This window comes from Camelus dromedarius, chromosome 9 (genome assembly GCF_036321535.1).
Source record: "Camelus dromedarius isolate mCamDro1 chromosome 9, mCamDro1.pat, whole genome shotgun sequence".
Taxonomy (NCBI): domain Eukaryota; kingdom Metazoa; phylum Chordata; class Mammalia; order Artiodactyla; family Camelidae; genus Camelus; species Camelus dromedarius.
In genome coordinates this window covers 65,305,313-65,325,420 of record NC_087444.1, presented here as the reverse complement: position 1 = coordinate 65,325,420, position 20,108 = coordinate 65,305,313, and the positions used below count along the sequence as shown (strand labels likewise).

The 20,108-nt window shown below is 48.9% G+C and overlaps 1 protein-coding gene across 1 annotated transcript; it reads left to right on the top strand.

Moving 5' to 3' along the window:
- The first annotated feature begins 1,321 nt into the window (after positions 1-1,321).
- On the top strand, positions 1,322-19,438 carry NPHS1 (NPHS1 adhesion molecule, nephrin). The gene is made up of 29 exons (XM_010978849.3): positions 1,322-1,875; positions 1,982-2,197; positions 2,274-2,396; positions 2,595-2,723; positions 3,233-3,314; positions 3,698-3,801; positions 3,990-4,117; positions 4,206-4,377; positions 4,565-4,722; positions 4,981-5,125; positions 5,228-5,352; positions 6,570-6,756; positions 7,006-7,135; positions 7,292-7,464; positions 7,901-8,041; positions 8,123-8,263; positions 8,760-8,881; positions 9,850-10,021; positions 10,117-10,273; positions 10,369-10,520; positions 11,933-12,044; positions 12,128-12,309; positions 13,882-13,938; positions 15,840-15,959; positions 16,100-16,124; positions 16,231-16,306; positions 16,466-16,559; positions 16,656-16,771; positions 18,779-19,438. The coding sequence occupies exons 1-29, from the start codon at positions 1,725-1,727 to the stop codon at positions 18,908-18,910; spliced, it is 3,822 nt and encodes a 1,273-aa protein (XP_010977151.3). The 5' UTR covers positions 1,322-1,724; the 3' UTR covers positions 18,911-19,438.
- Positions 19,439-20,108: the final 670 nt, after the last annotated feature.

Here is a 20,108-nt window from a genome sequence, read left to right as displayed (position 1 = left end):
GGTGACGACCTTATGACAGAACCCCCGGCTCTGTATCCAGCCCAGTCCCCAGGAGGCACAGGACAGTTGGGAGAGGGGATGTGGGAGGCGGGCAAGGAGTCAGTAAGGGGAGGGAAGAAGAAATACCAGAGGGAGCATCAAGGATGGAGCTGTGGGGCTCAGGCCAGCTGCCTCATCTTATTCCTGGAGGAGGACCAGATGGGGGGTCATGGGGGAAGAGAGAGAGAGAAAACGGGCAGCTCCAATTCCTGTAGGAGATAAGCGGGCAGAAGAAGCTTATCCCCTGTGGGTGTGTATGCCCACGATGGGGTGGGGAGGGCAGGCCAGCCAGCATATGGTTATAAAATTCAAAGATGTGACAATCAGAAAGACTCAGAGATGGAGAAACAAATAAAAGGAAGAGGCATAGTCAAAGGCTGACCGAGAACAAATATTTATTGAGACAGAGTATGGAGTGGGAGAGACAGAGATGAGAACAGAGACAGAAAGAGAAAAACAGAGACACACAGGGGCCAGACAGTGACAGAGTTAAAGGTGACTGAGATGTAACTGCCGAGTGTGGCGTGGCGGGAGACACTGAGACAGAGCAGGAAAGTCTCAAAGCGATGGTGAGAGATAGGAAGATAAATTGAGGTGGGTTGAGGGAGAGAGGAAGAGACAGAGATACTCAGAAGGAAAGAAGAGACTGGGAGAGACAGAGGGAAGCTACGTGAACAAGAACTCACGGCTCTTGCCAAAGGGTTCCCACCTGGGCTCAGCGCTGATGGCCTTAACCCTGCCTTTCACTCCCACCCCCTCTGACTGTGCTGCACACTTACTCTTTAGACACTTACCCGCTCATACACTCTGTACACGCTTCCACAGATCACAATTCACTCTCACCTTCCCCAGGCTCACATGCACGCTTATGCACTCATGTGCCCTTTACATACACACGTGCACACGGATACCTGCACTCTCCCAATCTCTCACACACACTTCTGCCCAGTCTCTGGCAGAGATCCCTGACATCAGAGAGTGAGGTGTCCACTCAGGGAAGGAAGGGACTTGAAGGTCACGTACCAGGGCAGGAAGAGTGGGGCAGTCCTACCCCCATGCCAGGCCAAGATCTCTGCTCCCCATGCTGAGCTGGGACCACTTGGGTCTGACCAGCTCCCCCTCACCCCTGGCCCAAGCCAGGCCCTGGAGGTCATGGGGGCAGGGGAGGCACCCAAGAATGTGCCTGGCATGTGCTGACAGGGGATTTCTAGCTCCAGCTGTGCTGGGAGGAGCCTGTTGGGTAGAGGCCTGAAGCTGGAGACTTGGGAGTGTGCCTGGGGGAGGTAGCAGTGTGAGCATGAGATTCCACTGGGTCTGACAACAACTCTGCCGCTGACCGCATCATTGCTCTCTGGGGCTCATGGAACCTGCTGGACTCTGAACATTTTGTCCTTTCTGAGGGGCTGTGAGTAGTGAGAGGAGACCAGGGGTGGAGGTGGCATGAGAGAAAAAAGAAAAATAGAGACTGACTAGGAGGGACATAGAGACTCAGAGAGAAAGAGAAAGAGAGCACCTTAGGCAGGGGGAGGAAGAGAGAGAGAATCCAGGAGGGAGCGTGCAGGGGACTTAGGGCAGGGAGAGAGAGAGAGACAGAAGGAGAGGGCGTGGGGCCGGAGAGACTGACTCCTGGGGAGAGAGACATACAGAGAAAGAGAAGGAGAAAATAGAAAAAGAGAGACAAAGAGATGAGACCTAGAGAGAGGGACCCAGAGAGAGGCAGAGGCAGAAACAGGAGGCAGGAGGTGGGCCCTGAGGGAGCCACAGGCAGAGGACCTGGGATGGCCCCGAGGATCCCCATAATGGCTCCCCTTCTCCTCATGGAGCTGCTGATGACAGGTGAGTGGGTTCATGGCCCGTGACCTGAGCCAAATGGCCCAAATTCCCACCCACATTCTCCAGACAGACCCTCTGCCCTCTCCTCCTGACACCTTTGCGTCCCCAGGCCTGGCCCAGGTGCCGATCCCAGCCTCGGCCCCCCGAGGCTTCTGGGCTCTGCCTGAAAACTTGACAGTGGTGGAGGGGGCCGCGGCTGAGCTGCGGTGTGGGGTCAGCTCCCCTGGCAGCGCGGTGCAATGGGCCAAAGATGGGCTGCTGCTCGGCCCTGATCCTAGGATCCCTGGCTTCCCGCGGTACCACCTGGAAGGGGACCCCACTAGAGGTAAGGGACCAGAGCCTGAGATCTGGAGCCACCAGCAGAGACTGACTGTGGCCTTGACCTTGGGTCCTACCTGCAGGTGAATTCCACCTGCATATTGAAGAGTGTGACCTCAGCGACGACGCAGAGTACGAGTGCCAGGTCGGCCGCTCAGAGACAGGCCCTGAGCTTGTGTCGCCCAGAGTGATCCTCTCCGTCCTGGGTATGGGTGAGACAGCCCCAGGACCCATGAGTCTAGACTTCCACCTTCATTTGCTCCAGGGCCCAGGAGCCTGAGCCCTCAGCCCCTCCTTCCTCAGACCCAGGGTGCAGAACTCATTTCAGGAGCCATGAGACTCCAAGCCGAAATCCTCATATCCTCCTCGCTGGTTCCAGCTTACCCCAGATCCTTTCTCACCAGTGCCCCCCAAGGTGCTTCAGCTGACCCCTGAGGCAGGGAGCACGGTCACGTGGGTAGCTGGGCAGGAGTACACTGTCAGCTGTGTGTCTGGGGATGCAAAGCCAGCACCTGACATCGCCTTCCTCCAGAGTGAGTGTGGGTGAACTGATGGGGATGGAGTGTGTCTCTGCCCCAGTCCCTCCTATGGGCCCCAGAAAAAATGGCATTCCTGAGATAGGGATGCAGGAGCAGACTTGGGGGAGATGCTGAGGCCAGTGTGGGACCTGGTGGATGGGAGGGGACATCCAGGGAAAATCACCAAGGAGTTCCTGAAACTGCTGGACTGGGACTCAGGGAAGAGGCTGAGGCTCTTAGATGGAGATGCGAATGTCCTTTTTGGTGCAGAAACAAGAAGCCAAGGTGATGGGGGTGGGCGATCCAACCTGGCAAGGAGGGGGTGGGAGGGGAGGGGAGAGGCTAGGACCCAGCCCTGGGGACTCCAAGATTAAGGGAGGCCTGAATGTGTGGAGGGAACGGAGCTACTGCTTTTCCTCTGGGACCAGGAGGGAGGCGGCCCCCTGAGGACTTCCAGGCCACACTCCCCAGGATCTACCTGGAGGGAATCTTGGCACCCGCCCCAGCCCTCTTGTTTCCCCAAGGTGGAAAAACCATTTCTGACATCTCTGCTAATGTGAATGAGGGGTCCCGGGAGAAACTCTTCACCACAGAGGCTACAGCCAGGTATGGAATTCGGGATGCCCTCCCCTCAGCCCGACTCCCAAATTTTTCCATGAAAACCCCATATTCCAGGGATGCAAGCATGGCATCTTGGGTCAGGTATGAACACCTGGAACCCAATTCTTCACCTAGATGCTCTAAAGCTTCTTCATGGGAACAACAGTTCCAGAGTACCAAGTAGAAATATTTTGGCCAGGGATGGGCCTGTGGGACCTCAGTTCTCACAGCTGACCCCCCAGATCTCTTCCATGGAATGCTAGATTCTAAAGGAAATCAGCAGAGAGACTTAGACCAGATGTGGGGACCTGGGATCCCCACCTCTTCATCCTGACTCCCCAAATTTCATAGGATGACTCTGACTTGAGAACCCCAACTTCCCACCTCAGGGTTACACCTCAGAGCTCAGATAATGGGCAGTTACTGGTCTGTGAGGCGTCCAGCCCAGCTTTGGAAACCCCTATCAAGGTTTCAGTCACCATGAATATTCTGTGTAAGTGGGGAACTGAGTCAGCTATTGGCACTGGGGATGGGGAGCAGGAATTGGGGGTCCTGGGGAGCCTGGGGATTATGGAAGTCTCAGGATCTCAAGGGGGAAACATGAGGGTTCAGAGGCAGGTTGTGGGGTCTGGAAAGAATGGATGGGTTCCCCAGGCCCCCTGAGTGACTGCTGTTCCCCAGTTCCCCCAGGACCCCCCGTGATTGAGTGGCCAGGCCTGGATGAGGGGCACGTGCGGGCAGGGCAGAGCTTGGAGCTGCTGTGCACAGCCCGAGGGGGGAATCCACCAGCCACACTGCAGTGGCTGAAGGTGAGGGCAGAGGCAGGCATGGAGGTGGGGGGAAGGGCGGGGACCGGGAGCTGGCCCTGAGCTGGCCCAGGCCTGTCCTTATCTCCAGAATGGCCAGCCCGTGTCCACAGCATGGGGCACAGAGCATGCTCAGGCGGTGGCCCGCAGCTTGTTAGTCATGATCGTGCGGCCGGAAGACCATGGGGCGAGGCTCAGCTGTGAGGCCCACAACAGCGTATCTACAGGGATCCAGGAACGCGGGGTCACGCTGCAGGTCACCTGTGAGTCCTGGTGCCAGCTGCCCATCTGTTAGTCTGTGCCCCAGAGAACCATCTGTTCTTGCCCCCAAATCATGCCTGTCTGATGCCAAAGACCTCATCATCTGTCCCCAGTCTCCTGTCTGTCTGGGCTGATCTGTGAGCCATCCAGCCCAGCTTAGTGTCTCTCCTCTGTTCATCATCCCTGCAGTCCCTCCCAGTGCCGTTACAATCCTGGGATCTGCATCCCAGTCTGAGAACAAGAATGTGACCCTCTCTTGCATCACCAAGTCCAGCCGCCCACGGGTCCTGCTGCGATGGTGGCTAGGCTGGCGGCAGCTGCTCCCCACAGAGGAGACAGTCATGGATGTGAGGCGGGGGCCAGGCTCCTGGGTCTGAGGGAGGAGGGAGCTAAGGGTACAATTCCTGGATCTGGGATTGGGGGGCTGGCAGTTTGGATGTCTTGGTTCCTGGGGAGTGTGGACTGGGGCTCAGGCCTCCTGGGTCTGACAGAGGAGACAGTAGAGATGCTTCATGTGTCCTGCTGGTGTCTGGGGTGGACCCAGGTCGCTGGTACCACTGATGGGGATGCCCTAGTCTCCAAGTCTGAAGCTCGCTCTCTGCCAGGGCCTGTATGGCGGCCACATCTCCATGTCAAACCTGACGTTTCTGGCGCGAAGGGAGGACAATGGTCTGACTCTCACGTGTGAGGCCTTCAGTGAGGCCTTTACCAAGGAGACCTTCAAGAAGTCTCTCACCCTGAATGTGAAATGTGAGACTCCACTCATGCCTGGGGGTGCCCTATGCTTTGGAGACCCTCATCCTCACCCTCCATCCCAGACAGAAAAGCCACTCTTCCTGGCTTTCCCCACAGATCCCGCCCAGAAGCTGTGGATCGAGGGCCCGCCAGAGGGGCAGCATCTCCGGGCTGGGACCCGGGTGAGGCTAGTGTGTTTGGCCATTGGAGGGAACCCAGACCCTTCCCTCATCTGGTACAAGGTTGGTGCCACACAAGGGTTGTGAGTGGCCAGGAATATGGGGGAACAGTGAAGCCCTTTCTGCCCTCCAGAGTCTTGGGAAATCTTGGAAAACTTGAATTTCTTTAAAAATACTGGAGATTTTGAGTTTTGGCAGGGAATTGGAAAAGACACAAATGCCATGAAAATCAAATGCAATCTTAGGAAAATAGATGAAATTCTAGGGGAAAATGTGAGAATTCTAGAGTAAAAGAAGGAATTCTGGATCAGGATTGGGGATTCTAGAGAAAAGGCAATTAATTTAATTAAAATTAAAGGAAATTCTGGTGAAATCTTGAAATTCAACTGAAATGACAGAAATTTTAGAGAAAGACCAAGAATTCCAGAAACAAAGACAATGGTGGGCAAAGGCTAGAAATTTGGGGAGAAAGACTAGTAATTCCACAGAACATTTGAAAATCCATTAATATTAAATTGAATTCTTGGGATTTGGGGGTAAGACAATGAAACTCCATTAAAACTGAAAGAAAGTCTGACAGAATTCTGGGAAAATCTTGGGAAACTAGGAATCTAGTGGAAATTCTGGGGGAAAGACTAAGAAGTATAGGAGTGAAGTTGAATTCCATTTAATTGGATGGAATTCTGTGGAAATGCCCAAAATTGGGGTAAAGCAAAAGATTCTACTAAAAGACTAGGATAATAAGAAAATATTGGGGAAAGATTCAGAAATCTGCGGCCAGAGAATGAAATTAAGGGAAAGATCAAAGGAAATATTTGAGGGAAGTGGAGATTCTTAAGAAAAAGAACTAAGGGTAGGAAAAAAAATAATAAAGGAATTCTGGGAAAGGTTTGGGAATTCCAAGGGAGTTTCCTGGCCTAGGGTGTTCCACAGATAAAGCTGGAATGGATTTTGAGGAGTGGGGCTGAGGGTCTGCAGAGGGCACCAAAAATTGCAAGTCTCCAGAGAGTAGGGGAGGCAGGACAGTGGGACGTGGGATTGGAGGCAGGATCAGACAGCAAAATCTCAGGGCTCAAAGGGCTCAGTAGGCGGGAGAGATTCTCAGTGGGGTGTGCTCAGTTCCAGTCCCCCTCCTCTACCCTAGCCCTTGCCAGTGGAAGGGAACGCCATTTCCTCATCACACAAAGGCTTTATCTGGGCTGGCTGCAGCCAACCCAGTGGAGGGTCTCAGCGGGGAATGGCAGTTACCCGCGGTCCCCCAAGTCAGTCTCGACCCTCAGGACTCGCGCACCGTGACCGAACCTCGGTCGCCTCAGGAGCCACGGCGGGTGCAGCTGGGAAGCCTGGAGAAGTCCGGGAGCACCTTCTCCCGAGAGCTGGTGCTGGTCACGGGTCCATCGGACAACCGGGCCAAGTTCACGTGCAAAGCCGGCCAGCTCAGCGCATCCACGCAGCTTGTGGTGCAGTGTGAGGGGCCCACATCCGGGCCGGGAGGGAGGGCTTGGCCTCTGCCGGGAACTGAGCCCGAGCCGGGAAGGAGCGCGGGGAGTGGGCGGGGTGGGCGGAGGGGGAGGATCAGCGGGCAGTGGACGCCCCAGGGCCCGGACACACGGGGCTGGGCGGGGCCTGGGTCGAGGCGGAGGCGGAGGCGGAGGCGGAGGCAGGCTAGCCTTCCTCCTCACCTCTGAGCCTCGCTTCTCCCACCGGTTCTTGAAGTCCCCCCAACTAATGTGACGATCCTGGCCAACGCGTCGGCTCTGCGCCCCGGAGATGCCTTAAACTTGACGTGCGTCAGCGTTAGCAGCAACCCTCCAGTCAGTTTGTCGTGGGACAAAGAGGGGGAGAGGTGAGACTGCGAGTGGCCCTGTCCCTCGCTGGTTCTGGTCATGCTTCTTTGCAGTCAGAATCCCACCCCCACCCTACCTGCTGTCCTGCCCAGTACCCAATACCTAGTACCCAGACTCTGGCTCTGATCCCACTCACTGCCCTGTCTGGTTCTCAGGCTGGAAAGCGTGGCTGCCCGGCCCCAGAGTGCTCCATTCAAAGGCTCTGCCGCCGCCAGGACCGTCCTTCTGAGAATGTCACCCCGCGACCACGGCCACCGTGTCACCTGTCGCGCTCACAGTACCAAGCTACAGGAAACCGTGAGCGCCTTCTACCGCCTCAACGTGCTGTGTATGTACCTGGCATTCTTCTTGATTCCATCCTGACCCTATACTTACATGGGTTTTCACCTTGACACTGTCCTTGACTTTCATCCTAAACCTTGAAACTTTCCTGACCTTTATCCTGACACCAGACCCTGAACAACTCCTATTCTGCCCACTCCCCATCTTGCCTTTGTCCTCTATCCTAACCCCGACCATGACCCCCATCCTGAACTCTCTTTCCATCCTTAAATCTGACTCTGGCCTCTACTTTTTTTCTAAACTGGATCCTAACCTCGATCCTGAACCTAATCCTGCATCTCAGCTCTGAAATTTTTACCTTGTCTACAACCTTAAACTCTAGTCGTGACCCGGAACTTAACCTTTATACCTGCATCTGATCTCAAATCCACTCCAGATCCCAACCTTAACAATTTTGAATCCTGGCTGCGCCTCCTCTGCAGACCCTCCAGAGTTCCTGGGGGAGCAGGTGCTTGTGGTGACAGCGGTGGAGAAGGGGGAGGCACTGCTGCCTGTGTCCGTGTCTGCCAACCCTGCCCCAGAAGCCTTCAACTGGACCTTTCGCGGCTACCGCCTCAGCCCAGGTGCAAGGAGGGGGGATGGAGAGGTCTCTAGAATGTTGGGACGGGAGGGTCTGGCAGACCCCTCACCTTGACTTTCCCCAGCTGGTGGCCCCCGGCATCGGATCCTATCTGGTGGAGCTCTGCAGCTATGGAACGTGACCCGCGCTGACGATGGCCTCTATCAGCTGCATTGCCAGAACTCGGAGGGCACCGCTGAAGCTCTCGTGAGGCTGGATGTACACTGTGAGACCCCTCCTAACCCTAGGAAACCGGGGAGCTCTGGGAGCCCCTCCCATCACGGAAACCACACCCACCCAGGGAATCTTGACCACTGAGGAGTCTCCTTTTTTGTGGAAGCTTCATCCACCCAGGGATATTCACCAGTGCTGGAAGCCCCCTACTCTCAGAGACCCCCACTGTGATGGAGCCACACCCACTTTGGGAAACCTGCTCCTATGTAGAAACTCTGCCCACCTATTTCCATCAGGAAGCCAAACCCACTATGGAAGCCTCACCTCCACACAATCCTAGAAGTCTACCAAAACCACTCTTCTCACCACAATGGCACAGTAGCTGGTGGGGACAGTCTCATTAACCCTGAGAACTTTACTCCAAAGGCAGACTTTATCACACTTGTAACTTTCCTGCGCACCTCTAACACACCTCTCCCATCTGGGACCCTCTTCCACCATGGCCTGTCTGGGCCCAAATGCCTTCCTCAAGCTCCTGCCTTCCTTAGATGCTCCCACTATTCGAGCTCTCCAAGACCCCACTGAGGTGAATATTGGGGGTTCTGTGGACATAGTCTGCACGGTTGATGCCAATCCCATCCTTCCGGAGATGTTCAACTGGGAGAGGCTGGTAAGAATCCAACCTTTGCCAAATGGAAGTGGGAGCTGGGGGATGTGCTTTCTTGACTGTGAGTTCCTTGGGAAGAGGGGATCACATCTATATGACCCTGTTTAGTTATGTATTTTGGGGGCATGCTCCAAGAACTAACTATTGAACGGCAGATGGGTGGGTGGATGAGTGAACAGATAACCAGGTGAGTGGGTGGGCAGGTGGATGGATATATGGATAGACATTAGTTAGATGGGTGGATGAACAGGATGAGTGAGTGAATAGAAGAACAGATGGACAAATGGACAAGTGAATGAATGGATAAATGGATCAATAGATGGGTTGCTGGATGACTGAATGAGAGAAATGAGTAGATAAATGAATTCAGTTAGAGAGTAAATAGATGGATAGATACACCATCAGTGGAAAAATGTTTGTGGAATGATAATGAATGAATGGGTGGATGGAGGGATGCATAGGTCAATGGAGGACAGAGAGATGAATAAATAGGTACTAGATGAATTGGTGAACAGATACATTGGTGTGTGCATATGTGAGTGAATAGACTGGGTAGATAGGTAGAGAGGTGGACAGGTGGATGGACAGATAGAAGGAAGACAAATGATTGAATGAATAAATGGATGAATGGGTGGAAGAAGAGGTTGATGGATGGATAGATAAATGGATGAATTGATGAGTGGTGGGTGGTCAAATGGATGGATGAGTGGATAGGTGGTTCCAAGAATGGATGGTTGGAGAAAAGGATGGGTGAGTGGTTGGCTGGATTGGTGGATGAATGGACGGATCTAAGCATGAAAGGTTGGATAAGTGGTTGGATGGATGAATGGGTGGATGACAAGGGGAATTTTTTTCCTTGCTAGGGAGGATGATTATGGCTGGGAGAATGAGGCTACAGATAGGACCCAGTTTGCAGGATAATGGAGCTGGAGACAGACTGGGGGCCCATTTGCTGTGTTTTGGGCCTCCAGGGAGAAGAGGTGGAGGATCAGAGCCTGGATGACATGGAAAAGATGTCAAAGGGATCCACTGGGCGTCTTCGAATTCACCATGCCAAGCTGACCCAGGCTGGTGCTTACCAGTGCATCGTGGACAATGGGGTGGCACCTCCAGCTCGAGGGCTGGTCCGTCTTGTGGTCAGATGTGAGTAACATCCAAAGCCCTGACTTCAAGACCTGCCATTAAATCTACATATCATGTCCTTCCATATACCTGATGTTGACCTACAACCCCTCTAGTTGCCCCCCACGTGGAGCATCCAGCTCCCCTAACAAAGGTGGCTGCAGCTGGAGACAGCACTAGTTCTGCCACCCTCCACTGTCGAGCCCGAGGTGTCCCCAATATCGTCTTCACTTGGAGCAAAAACGGGGTCCCTCTGGATCTCCAAGATCCAAGGTGAGTCCAGGCCCAGCCAGGTAGCACTCCAGCCCTAACATTGATCCCCCAGCCCCCATCACCCTGCCTAAGTCCCTGCCACACCTTCACTCCAGGTACACGGAGCACACATACCACCAGGGTGGTATCCACAGCAGCCTTCTGACCATTGCCAATGTGTCTGCAGCCCAGGATTATGCCCTCTTCACGTGCACAGCCACCAACCCCCTCGGCTCAGACCATACCAACATTCAACTCGTCAGCATCAGTATGGTGGGAGGGGGCTGGGAGGGTGTTGGGAGGGTGCTCCCCTGAGTCTCCCCAAGTCTCTGGTTGGCCCCAGAATGGCAACCTGTGAGGTGTTTATGAATGAAGATGGAGATTTGCCTGCCCTCAAAATTCCAAATGGAGACTGGATTTTTAGGGAAACCCACAACAAAGGAAAAAAAGGAGAACTACTTTTAAATTGGCCCAAGTAACTGAAAAGTAGTTTTTCGGGAGTCGCTGGATCTAGGTTCAGATGTCATCAAGAGCTCTCCATTTCTCAGGTCTGTCTTTCTCTGTGTTGGTTTTATTCTAAGACTTCTCATAGTGCTGCTGTTAGACTTTCCAGGGGAAACAAAAATTTTTCTCTTAGAATTTTTTCTCTTCTTAACAGTGGTATGAAAATACTAGAATTAAGATTTATGGGCTCCACGTGGCTCCCAGCCCATCCCTGAACCAATCAGGTGGTGAGGGGAAGGCAATGCTCTGGTTGGCCAGATCTGGTCACATGTCCATCCTGTAAGGGGTGGGGTCACTTCATCAGAATCACCTGGCCTGAGAATGTGGGTGAGTGGTTTTACAAAGGATATTCAGGGCTCTGTAACAAGAAATGAGAGGGGATGGACGTGAGGTAGGCACAAAAATCCACTGCAAGAAATATATATTATACAGTCAATTCTCATTATTTATCAGTCTGCATTTGCAAATTTGCCTACTTGCTAAAAATTTATTTGTAACCCCCAAATCAATAGTCACGCTCTTTTCTCGGTCTTTCAGGGGACTGAACAGAGTGGGTGAAAAATTTAAGTCACCCAATGAGTACATTCTCAGTTGAGGTGGGGCAGGACCACACTCTGCCTTCTGCTCCAGCTCTCAGATTGAAAATAAATGTCCTTTTTGTGGTCTATTTAGTGCCACATTTTTTGCACTTTTGTGCTTTTTGTTAGTGATTTTGCTGTATAAAATGGCCCCCAAGCACAGTGGTAAGGTGCTGTCTAGTGTTCCTAAGCTCAAGAAGGCTGTGATGTGGGGTCTGGAGAAAATACTTGTGTTGGATAAGCTTCATTCAGGCGTGCGTTATAGCACTGTTGGCCTTGAGTTGAATGCTAATGAATCAACAAGATGTACTAAATAAGGTATCTTTAAACAGAAACATGCATGAAACCAGATCCCATATTAACTGGTTGATGTAAATGTTGTGACTAGAGGCTTGCAGAAATCTAAGCCTGCGCTTCCCCTAGAAGGAATGGTTTGATATTTGCTAACTGTGTTCACAGCAACTTTACAGAGAGTAACCACCACGAATAATGAGAATCAACTGTATGTTTAAAGATGTGCTTAGGAAAAAATCTGGAAAGAATCTTTCCAGAATCCTTCTGTATTCTCTGACTCTATCCCCCATCCTTTATCTCAAAGGCCGCCCTGATCCACCATCAGGATTGAAGGTCATGAGCATGACCCCAAACTCAGTGGGGCTGGAGTGGAAGCCTGGCTTTGATGGGGGCTTGCCACAGAGTTTCCGAATCAGGTGGGTCCTTGTCATGGCAGGAAGGGGTGGCAGCAAATAGGGCTGGGGCACCTCCCTGAATGACTTCCCTCCCTTTTGTGCAGGTATGAGGCCCTGGGGACTCCAGGGTTCCTCTACATGGACGTCCTGCCACCCCAGGCCACCACCTTCACATTGACTGGGCTGCAGCCTTCTACACGATACAGGGTCTGGCTGCTGGCCAGCAATGCCCTGGGGGACAGTGGACTAGCTGACAAGGGTTCCCAGATCTCTATCACCACCCCAGGTGGGAAGGGACATTCTTGGGCAGGTTGCAGAATTCCTCAGAGGACTTATAGGGTGGTATAGTGAAGGAGATACTATTATTCCCTTTTTGTAGATGGAGAAATTGAGGCCCAGAGAGGTTAAGCAATTTGTCAAAGCTCACACAGGTAGAAGGAGCAACAGATGAGATTTAAACTCAGGCAGATGAACTCCAGAGACTAGTTTTTAGCCACTAAACTATACTGTCTGAATGTGATTAATGACACAGGGAAATTAGGAGAGTTTGAATTGAATGAAAATGAAAACTGTAGGGGTGCATCTAAAGTGGTGCTTAGCAAGAAATTTATAGTATTAAGTGCTCATATTAGATTTTTTTTAAAGTCCTCAAATTGACTGTCTAAGTTTCCATCTTAAAAACTAGCAAAAGAAGACCAAATTAAACTCATAGTCGACAGAAGGAAGGAGATAATGAGCAGAAATTGATGAACTAGAAAAAAGAAAAATAAAGAAAAATTAGTGAAACTAAAAGTTGTTTCTTTGGAAAGATCAATAACATTTATAAAGCCAATCAAGGCAAAAAAGAGAGAAGACACAACTTAACCAATATCAGAACTGAAAAGGGGAACATTATTACTAATCCTACAGACATTAAGGGGAAATTAGAAAATATTATGAACAACTTCATGTTGATAAAGTTAGCAACTTTGATGAAACAGCCAAATTCCTTGACTATGACTGAGACCATTTTGACTCAGCTCTGCAGCTTCCTAGTTGTGAGACCTTAGGCAAGTTACTTAAGCCTCAGTATAATCCTGAGACTCAGTCTCTAAAAGCTAAGCTGTAACTCCAATCTCTGTATCTCGGTTTCTGAAAGTAAGGTCTATCTTAGACAGTTGTGAGGATTAAATAAATTAATATATCCAAAGTGCTTAGAACAGGACCCTGTAAGAAATATGTGCTGTGTAAATGCTAACTTAAACAAATGCCTCCTGCTCACCTTCCATTTACTTTGCCCGATGAAATCTCCCTCTTTCTGTCCTTCCCTTCCTGACAGAGCAGCGTTTATCCTCATGGGAATAAGGACAATTTTCCATCCCTACAATATTCCCTCCTTTTTCTTCCCACCCCCATTCCAATTTTCCCTTTAAGCACTAAAGCATAAACTAGTACTACACTCACCTCCCTTTTTCTAGAACTTATACCTCTATTAATGCATCCTGAGAATCCAGCATCTTTTTTGATTAATCCCGCAACTTGACAGTTCAGGTTAAAAGGAGTTTCCACACCATAGAAAACTTATCATCATCATCATCATCATCATCATCATCATCATCATCATCATTATTATTATTATTATTATTATTATTATTATTATTAGCATTATTAGCATTATTAGCATTAGCATTAGAATGGCTATGAATAGTATTGCCATCATCATCAGCAATTTCCAATTCTCTCTGAAATGTATTTAAGTCATAAATTAGTTCCCATGGGTCTCAAAATGGATTGAAAATCTTCACAGGAGACTGAGAAATATTTAAGGCTTATCCCAGATTGTTGGTGTTAATTTGCAATCTCTATATCCACCTCCCAGGTCTAGATCAACCTTCTGGAGAACCCAACTACCAGCTGCCCACAGAGCAGCCTGCAGGCAAGTCCTCAATCCCTGAACACCCCTGTCTCCCCTGAAAAAATTTTTGGTCTCTAATTCGATTTCCTCTGTCGTGTGGCCATAGCCCCTTAAGACTTAACTCTGCCCTGTAGGCCCTCACCAATATCCTTAGCTCTTCCTTTTGCCTAGATGTGATAAATTTTCTCTCTTCCTAGTTCAGTTTAATTCTTAAAGAATTAGTAGACTCCATGCCCTGTGCAGAGCCTGCATCAGCTGGTTTTTGCTGCATAACAAACCACCCCAAATATGGCCACTTAGAGCAACAAACATTATTTCTTGTGATTCTATGAGTGACTGAACAGTTCTGGTCTGGGCTACAGTCAGCAAGCAGCTCTGCTGGGACTGGTTGGTTTGGATGGCCCCCTCCTCTTAAGTCTAACAATCTGACTCTTGGTTAGGACAATGGGCCACATGTCTCTGCTTTGCTTGTTCACGTGGAGATGGTCACTGGAGTCCCAAGAGCAGCAAGAGGGGCCAAGTTCTAATTTATAGGCACTTTTCAAGCTTCTGATGCTGTCATATTTACTGTTGTCTTATTGGTTGAAGCAAATGACATGGCTCAACTCAGAGTCAGCGTGGAAGGGGAATACTCGAGAGTGTGGAAACAGGGAGAGAATTATGACCATTTTGCAAATAATCCCCTATAGAGTCTGAGAAGGTTGCAAGGTTGCAAATTCAGTTGTTGTTCGCAATAAAAAGAATTGCTTGCCTCATGAAATTGAAAACTCCAAGTGTGGCTGCATTCAGGTGCTCAAAAATTTCACCAAGGATCTGTTTCTCACTCTGTCTCGACTTTGCCTTTATCTCTGATGATTTCCTTCTCAGGTTCTTTCATTAAGAAGGAAAAGAAGTCCTTCCACACCTTCAGCTTTCATTCTACTTCTTAGCAGCTAGCAGAAGAGTATCCTAAATGTTTTGGCAAAAATCCACTGTGAAGATGCGGGTGGGGGTATAGCTCAGTGATAGAGCGTGTGCTTGGCCTGCATGAGGTCCTGGGTTCAATATCCAGTGCCTCTGTTAAGGGAAAAATAAAATATGACCCACTAATGAATAAAAGTGAAATGTTGGTGGGAAGGATACTATAAAAAAAAATCCACTGTGGGTCAGATGCTAGTCTCTGAACTGATCACTGTGGGAAGAGAGATGGGTGCTCTTATCAGCCAGGCTGGGCCATCTGTCTTCCACGGAGTCCTGCAGAGCCATCCAGACTGAGAGCAGGGGAGTGGTTGTTTCCTTAAAGGAAACAGAAGGAAGCAGAAGATGGGGAAGTGGATTCTAAGCAGATATCTGCTTAGAGGGACTTAGTCTTGTCCTCAGGGATATAGCAGAAGATTCTGATATTGTCTGGGAAGGAAGTTTGTGCAAAGATGAAGTCACTTGAGATGGAGTTTGAAGGGAGAATAGAAGTTTGCTTGAGAAGAAAGGACATTTAAAGACAGACACTTGACTATTCAAAGGCTTAGTGGTGAGGGTTTGCCTCAGTGATTCTAGAAACTGCCAGTTGTTAGTTTGTGTGGCTGGAGGGTCCAATATCAGTGACTGTAATTGGACAAGCAACTATAGACAAGCAAGGCTGGAGATCTGGGAAGAGGCCAGATCACAGAAGGTCTTGAATGCCCAGCTAAGGAGCTGAAGTTCCTGCTTGAGTCCATACATGGGCCTTGGCTTGGGCAAAGGTAGGGCCCACTGTTAATGGCTTGGTTTGAGAAAGGAGCCATTTGCTCTGGGGTGGCAAGGATGAGTGGACATGGAAACTCCTCACTTGCTTCCCTGACCTAAGAGGAGGGCTTTGCTTGGTCAGGGACAGGCTTTTATAGAGAACCCTAATTGAGGTCTACCAATTGTTTTGGGCTCACTATGGGGTAACTTCTGCCCCACAGGACCCTCAGAGCTGCCCCTGCTGCCTGTGCTGTTTGCTGTTGGGGGTCTTCTGCTGCTTTCTAATGCCTCCTGTGTTGGGGGATTCCTATGGCACCGGAGACTGAAGCGTCTTGCTGAGGGTGAGGAGAGCTCCTTCCCCTGCTGGAACGGAGGCCTAAGGGTGATGGGAGCCCTGGGGTTGCTGCATATCGAAGGTCTCCCAGGGCCAGGTGGGCCTGAGGGCGGTGTCTCTGACTCCTATTTTTCCTACTTCCCACAGGCATCTCAGAGAAGACAGAAGCAGGGTAAGTGGGGATATTTGTCTGTAAGGAGGCTCTGGGGAGGAGTTTTGAGACTGACAGCTGTCAGAAGGTCAACACCCAATTGCCCTCCATGCCTCCATCCTTGAAGGTCAGAGGAAGACCGAGTTAGGAATGAATATGAGGAGAGCCAGTGGACTGGAGACCGGAACACTCGAAGCTCCACAGTGAGTGGGGGTGGTCCTGACACCCCACTGATAGGGAACTGACAGTGACTAAAATTCCACCATTACCTTCATGCTAATCATTGCCCTTTCCAGGAATGATGGACACAGAAGGTGGAAAAGATTTTATCTGTTTTTTTTGGGGGGGGTGGTTGTTGACAGGTTAGCACAACAGATGTAGAGCCATATTACCACTCCATGAAGGACTTCAGACCCCAGCTGCCCCCCATGCTGGAGGAGGTGTCTTATCCTCGAGGTGAGTCATGAGCACCTTTGAACTCCCCCCTCTCATAAATACCCTGACATCCAGACCTGGTGCCCTGATCATCCCTGCCTTTCACTCCAACTCCAGGTCTCACAGGTCTTGAATGGGAGGATATGGCCTTTCCTGGGCATTTGTATGATGAGGTGGAAAGACTGTATGCCCCATCTGAGGCCTGGGGACCCCTCTACAATGAAGTACAGATGGTAAGGAGATTTGTATCAGCAGAAGTCTTTCCTGGCTAGTGACAGAAGCCCACTTCCTACTGCTTGTATTGGTTAGGGTAAGCTGTCTGCTGTAACAAAGAGGCCTACAATTACCCAGTGGCCTAAACAAGACAATCTATTTCTTTCTCACATAGCCATCAGAAGTGAGTGGCCCTGCTGCATGGGGTTATTTCTAGAACCCAAATTCTTTCCATCAACTCTAGTGAGTTGACCAAGTCCGTATGGATGGGCCAGTTCACTGAGGGTTTCAACGGATGGGAAAGGGAAAAAGAGAGCATGGTAGAGGCACGACCTCAATTTATGGTCCAAGCCCAGAAATGGTACATTCTACTCTCATTCCACTAGTGAGACCTGGCCACACCTAACTGCAAAGGAAGCCGAGAGATGTAGTCTACTTGGCATCTATATGCCTTACTACAATTCTATTACTGTGGAAGAAGGAAGGTTGCATTTCATTGGATAATTAGTCATCCTCACTATATTGGTTAAGCAAAGAGATATAGAGAAATAATTTTTTGGTGCATTCACTTGAAAAGTCAAGGGATAGAATTGTCTTCAGGCCCACCCACCTGGACCTAAAATTTCCTCCCTAAAGATATCCCTAGCAAATCTAGGTTTGTATCCTATTAGATTAAAAACCTTCAAAGAAAAAGAATGTCTCTTTTTTCCATAGCTCCAAAGCCCCAGTGCTGATACTTACTGGTTTAGCTTGGCTCACATTGCTGAGTCAGGGAATAGAATATGCCAATTTGATAGTTCTGGATCAGCCCCACCCACGGCATCAGGGAGTGGGTCAGCCCCACTCAATCCACTGGACTGAGAGTGGGAGAGGGATGGAGAGCCCAGAGGGAAGTGAAGATGGTGGCTGGGCAGGCAAAAACAATAGGCAAGCACCTTGACCATCCACTAATCCCCACCTACTGCCCCACAGTAAGGGACGTGGGGCAGAACCCCCTGACTTTCTCTGTGGCCTTGGCTAATGGTCTGGCAACTGTGGGCCAAAGAGTTCCCTCTGTAACATTGCTCCAGAGGGAGCACTGTTCTCTCCACCGGGGTGGGGGAAAAAAATCCACGTGTTTAATGCTGTCCATGGTGCTGAAGCACATGTGCCCCTTAAGCACAGATGCAGCCTGCACACTTTTTCTGTAAAGGGCCAGTTAGTAAATATTTTGAGCTTTGCCAGACATACTGTCTATCTCAAAACTACTCAACTCTGCCATGGTAATGTAAAAACAACCGTAGACAATACATACACAAATGAGTGTGGCTAAGTTCCAATGAAACTTTACTTTGGGACACTGAAGTTGGGACTTCATATAATTTTTACATGTCACAGTTTTTAGCCTTCTTTTGATACTTTCCCAGCAATTAAAAAATGTAAAGCTATTCTTAGGTCTCAGGCAGTACAAAAAAACATGTGGCAGGCCATATTTTCCCCACGGGCAAATCTGCTCTAAAGTTTGCTGAGCTAAAACAATCATTTTCTCCCAAACTCAAGGCAAAACACATCCCCAATAAGGACCACCCTACATGGTCTTTTTTCTTCTATTTTAGTGAGGAAATGCTTTGGAAATTCATAAGACTAATAGAATCATGATTCACATTCAACAATTCATTCCCATAGCTGATACTGTGAGCTTTTAAAACTTTCATATTTCTGACATTTAAATCACTTCTCTGACTGGAAATCATAGGATATCTTGGATATGCTTAAAAAATCCAGTTAGTGGGGGTGGAGGATGAGAAGATAGAAATATAGATAAATCAAGATTGACCAAATGTTGATATTGTTGAAGCTAGGTGATGTGCTCATGGGGGGTCATTATTATCAATCTCCTTGTTGTATATGTTGGAATTTCCCCCCATAATTAGACGCTAAAATATTTTTTTCTCAGAAATTTGAGTATTGAGAGTGTATCCCTCAGAGCTGCAATGATGAGCCACAAGGCATCTGTCTATGGTTCTAACTCCATCTTTGCTTGTCAGGGCTCCTGCGACGTCCGCTGGCCTGAAGACAAGTATGAGGATCCAAGAGGAATCTACGATCAAGTGGCAGGAGACTTGGACCCTATGGAACCAGATGCTCTACCCTTTGAGCTAAGGGGACACCTGGTTTGAGAGCCTTCTCAACACCCTTTCCCTACATCTGCAAGACATAATTTTCCAGTGTTTCTTTTTATTCCAGTCTTGGCTGAGCTTCTTAAGTGAGCTCCACAAGCCACAAAGGGACTGGACTCGTTCAGGGGAGGACACGGAGGGGTGTGTGTAAGTGACAGAAGGTGATTCAAGCTGGTGTCAAAGTATAAACAAGGCTCCTCCTGGGATTGGCTTTAGAAACCAAAAAGTCCAAAGGGACACAGTGAATTGTAAAAGACATTTCAATAATGAAAAGCTATTCTGAGGGTCTTTATGCTCTTTTAAAGTAAAAATTTCAGAAGTGGGGAAAGACATATTAAAAACTCGGTTCATTTTGAGTTCAACAACATCTGAAATAGCTAATAATAAGTGGAATTTATGAACCATTGTTATATCCTACCTGTATTATTATTTTCCACAGTTATCCAAACATAATGTGTAAGCTATGACACACATGTAAACATAGACTATAGAAAATAAAATAAATAGATTTTACTGAAACAAGCTAGAAAAGAATACACAGTGTATAATTTTATTTATAGAAATTCTAGAATAAGCAAAGCTAATCTATGGTGACAGAGCAGATCAGTGGTTGCCTGGGGCCATGAGAAGGAATTGTTGCAAAAAAAGCATGAGAGAACTTTTTGAGGGTGATAGAAATGTTTTATATCATGATTGTAGTGGTGATTACATAGGTGTATAGATGTGTTAGAACTCATTGAACAGTACACTTAAAATGAGTGCATTTTAGGATACATAAGTTATGCTTTAGTAAAGGTAAGTTTAAAAACAGTGTCCAGGGGGGTGGGTATAACTTAGTGATAAAGCATATGCTTAGTACTCACGAGGTCCCGGGTTCAATTCCCAGTACCTCCATTATAAAAAAGAAAATACAAAGTGAAAACAGGGTCTGTAATAAAGCAGCCCAGCAAGAGAATTGTTATTCTTTGCATTCAAAACAGGAAAAGATAACTGGGAAATTTGTCTATTTCCATGGAGAACAGAGTATAGTTAAGTGTAATCTTTCTTTAGGCTTCCATTTCTACTTTATTAACCATATTATCAAAACTGTTTAGTTCAAATGCTTGTCCATATATTATTTTTTATCAACATAGGCTAAGGTAAGTTTTTATACCACAGCACTTGAATACACAAATACATTACAGTCCAAATGATTTCC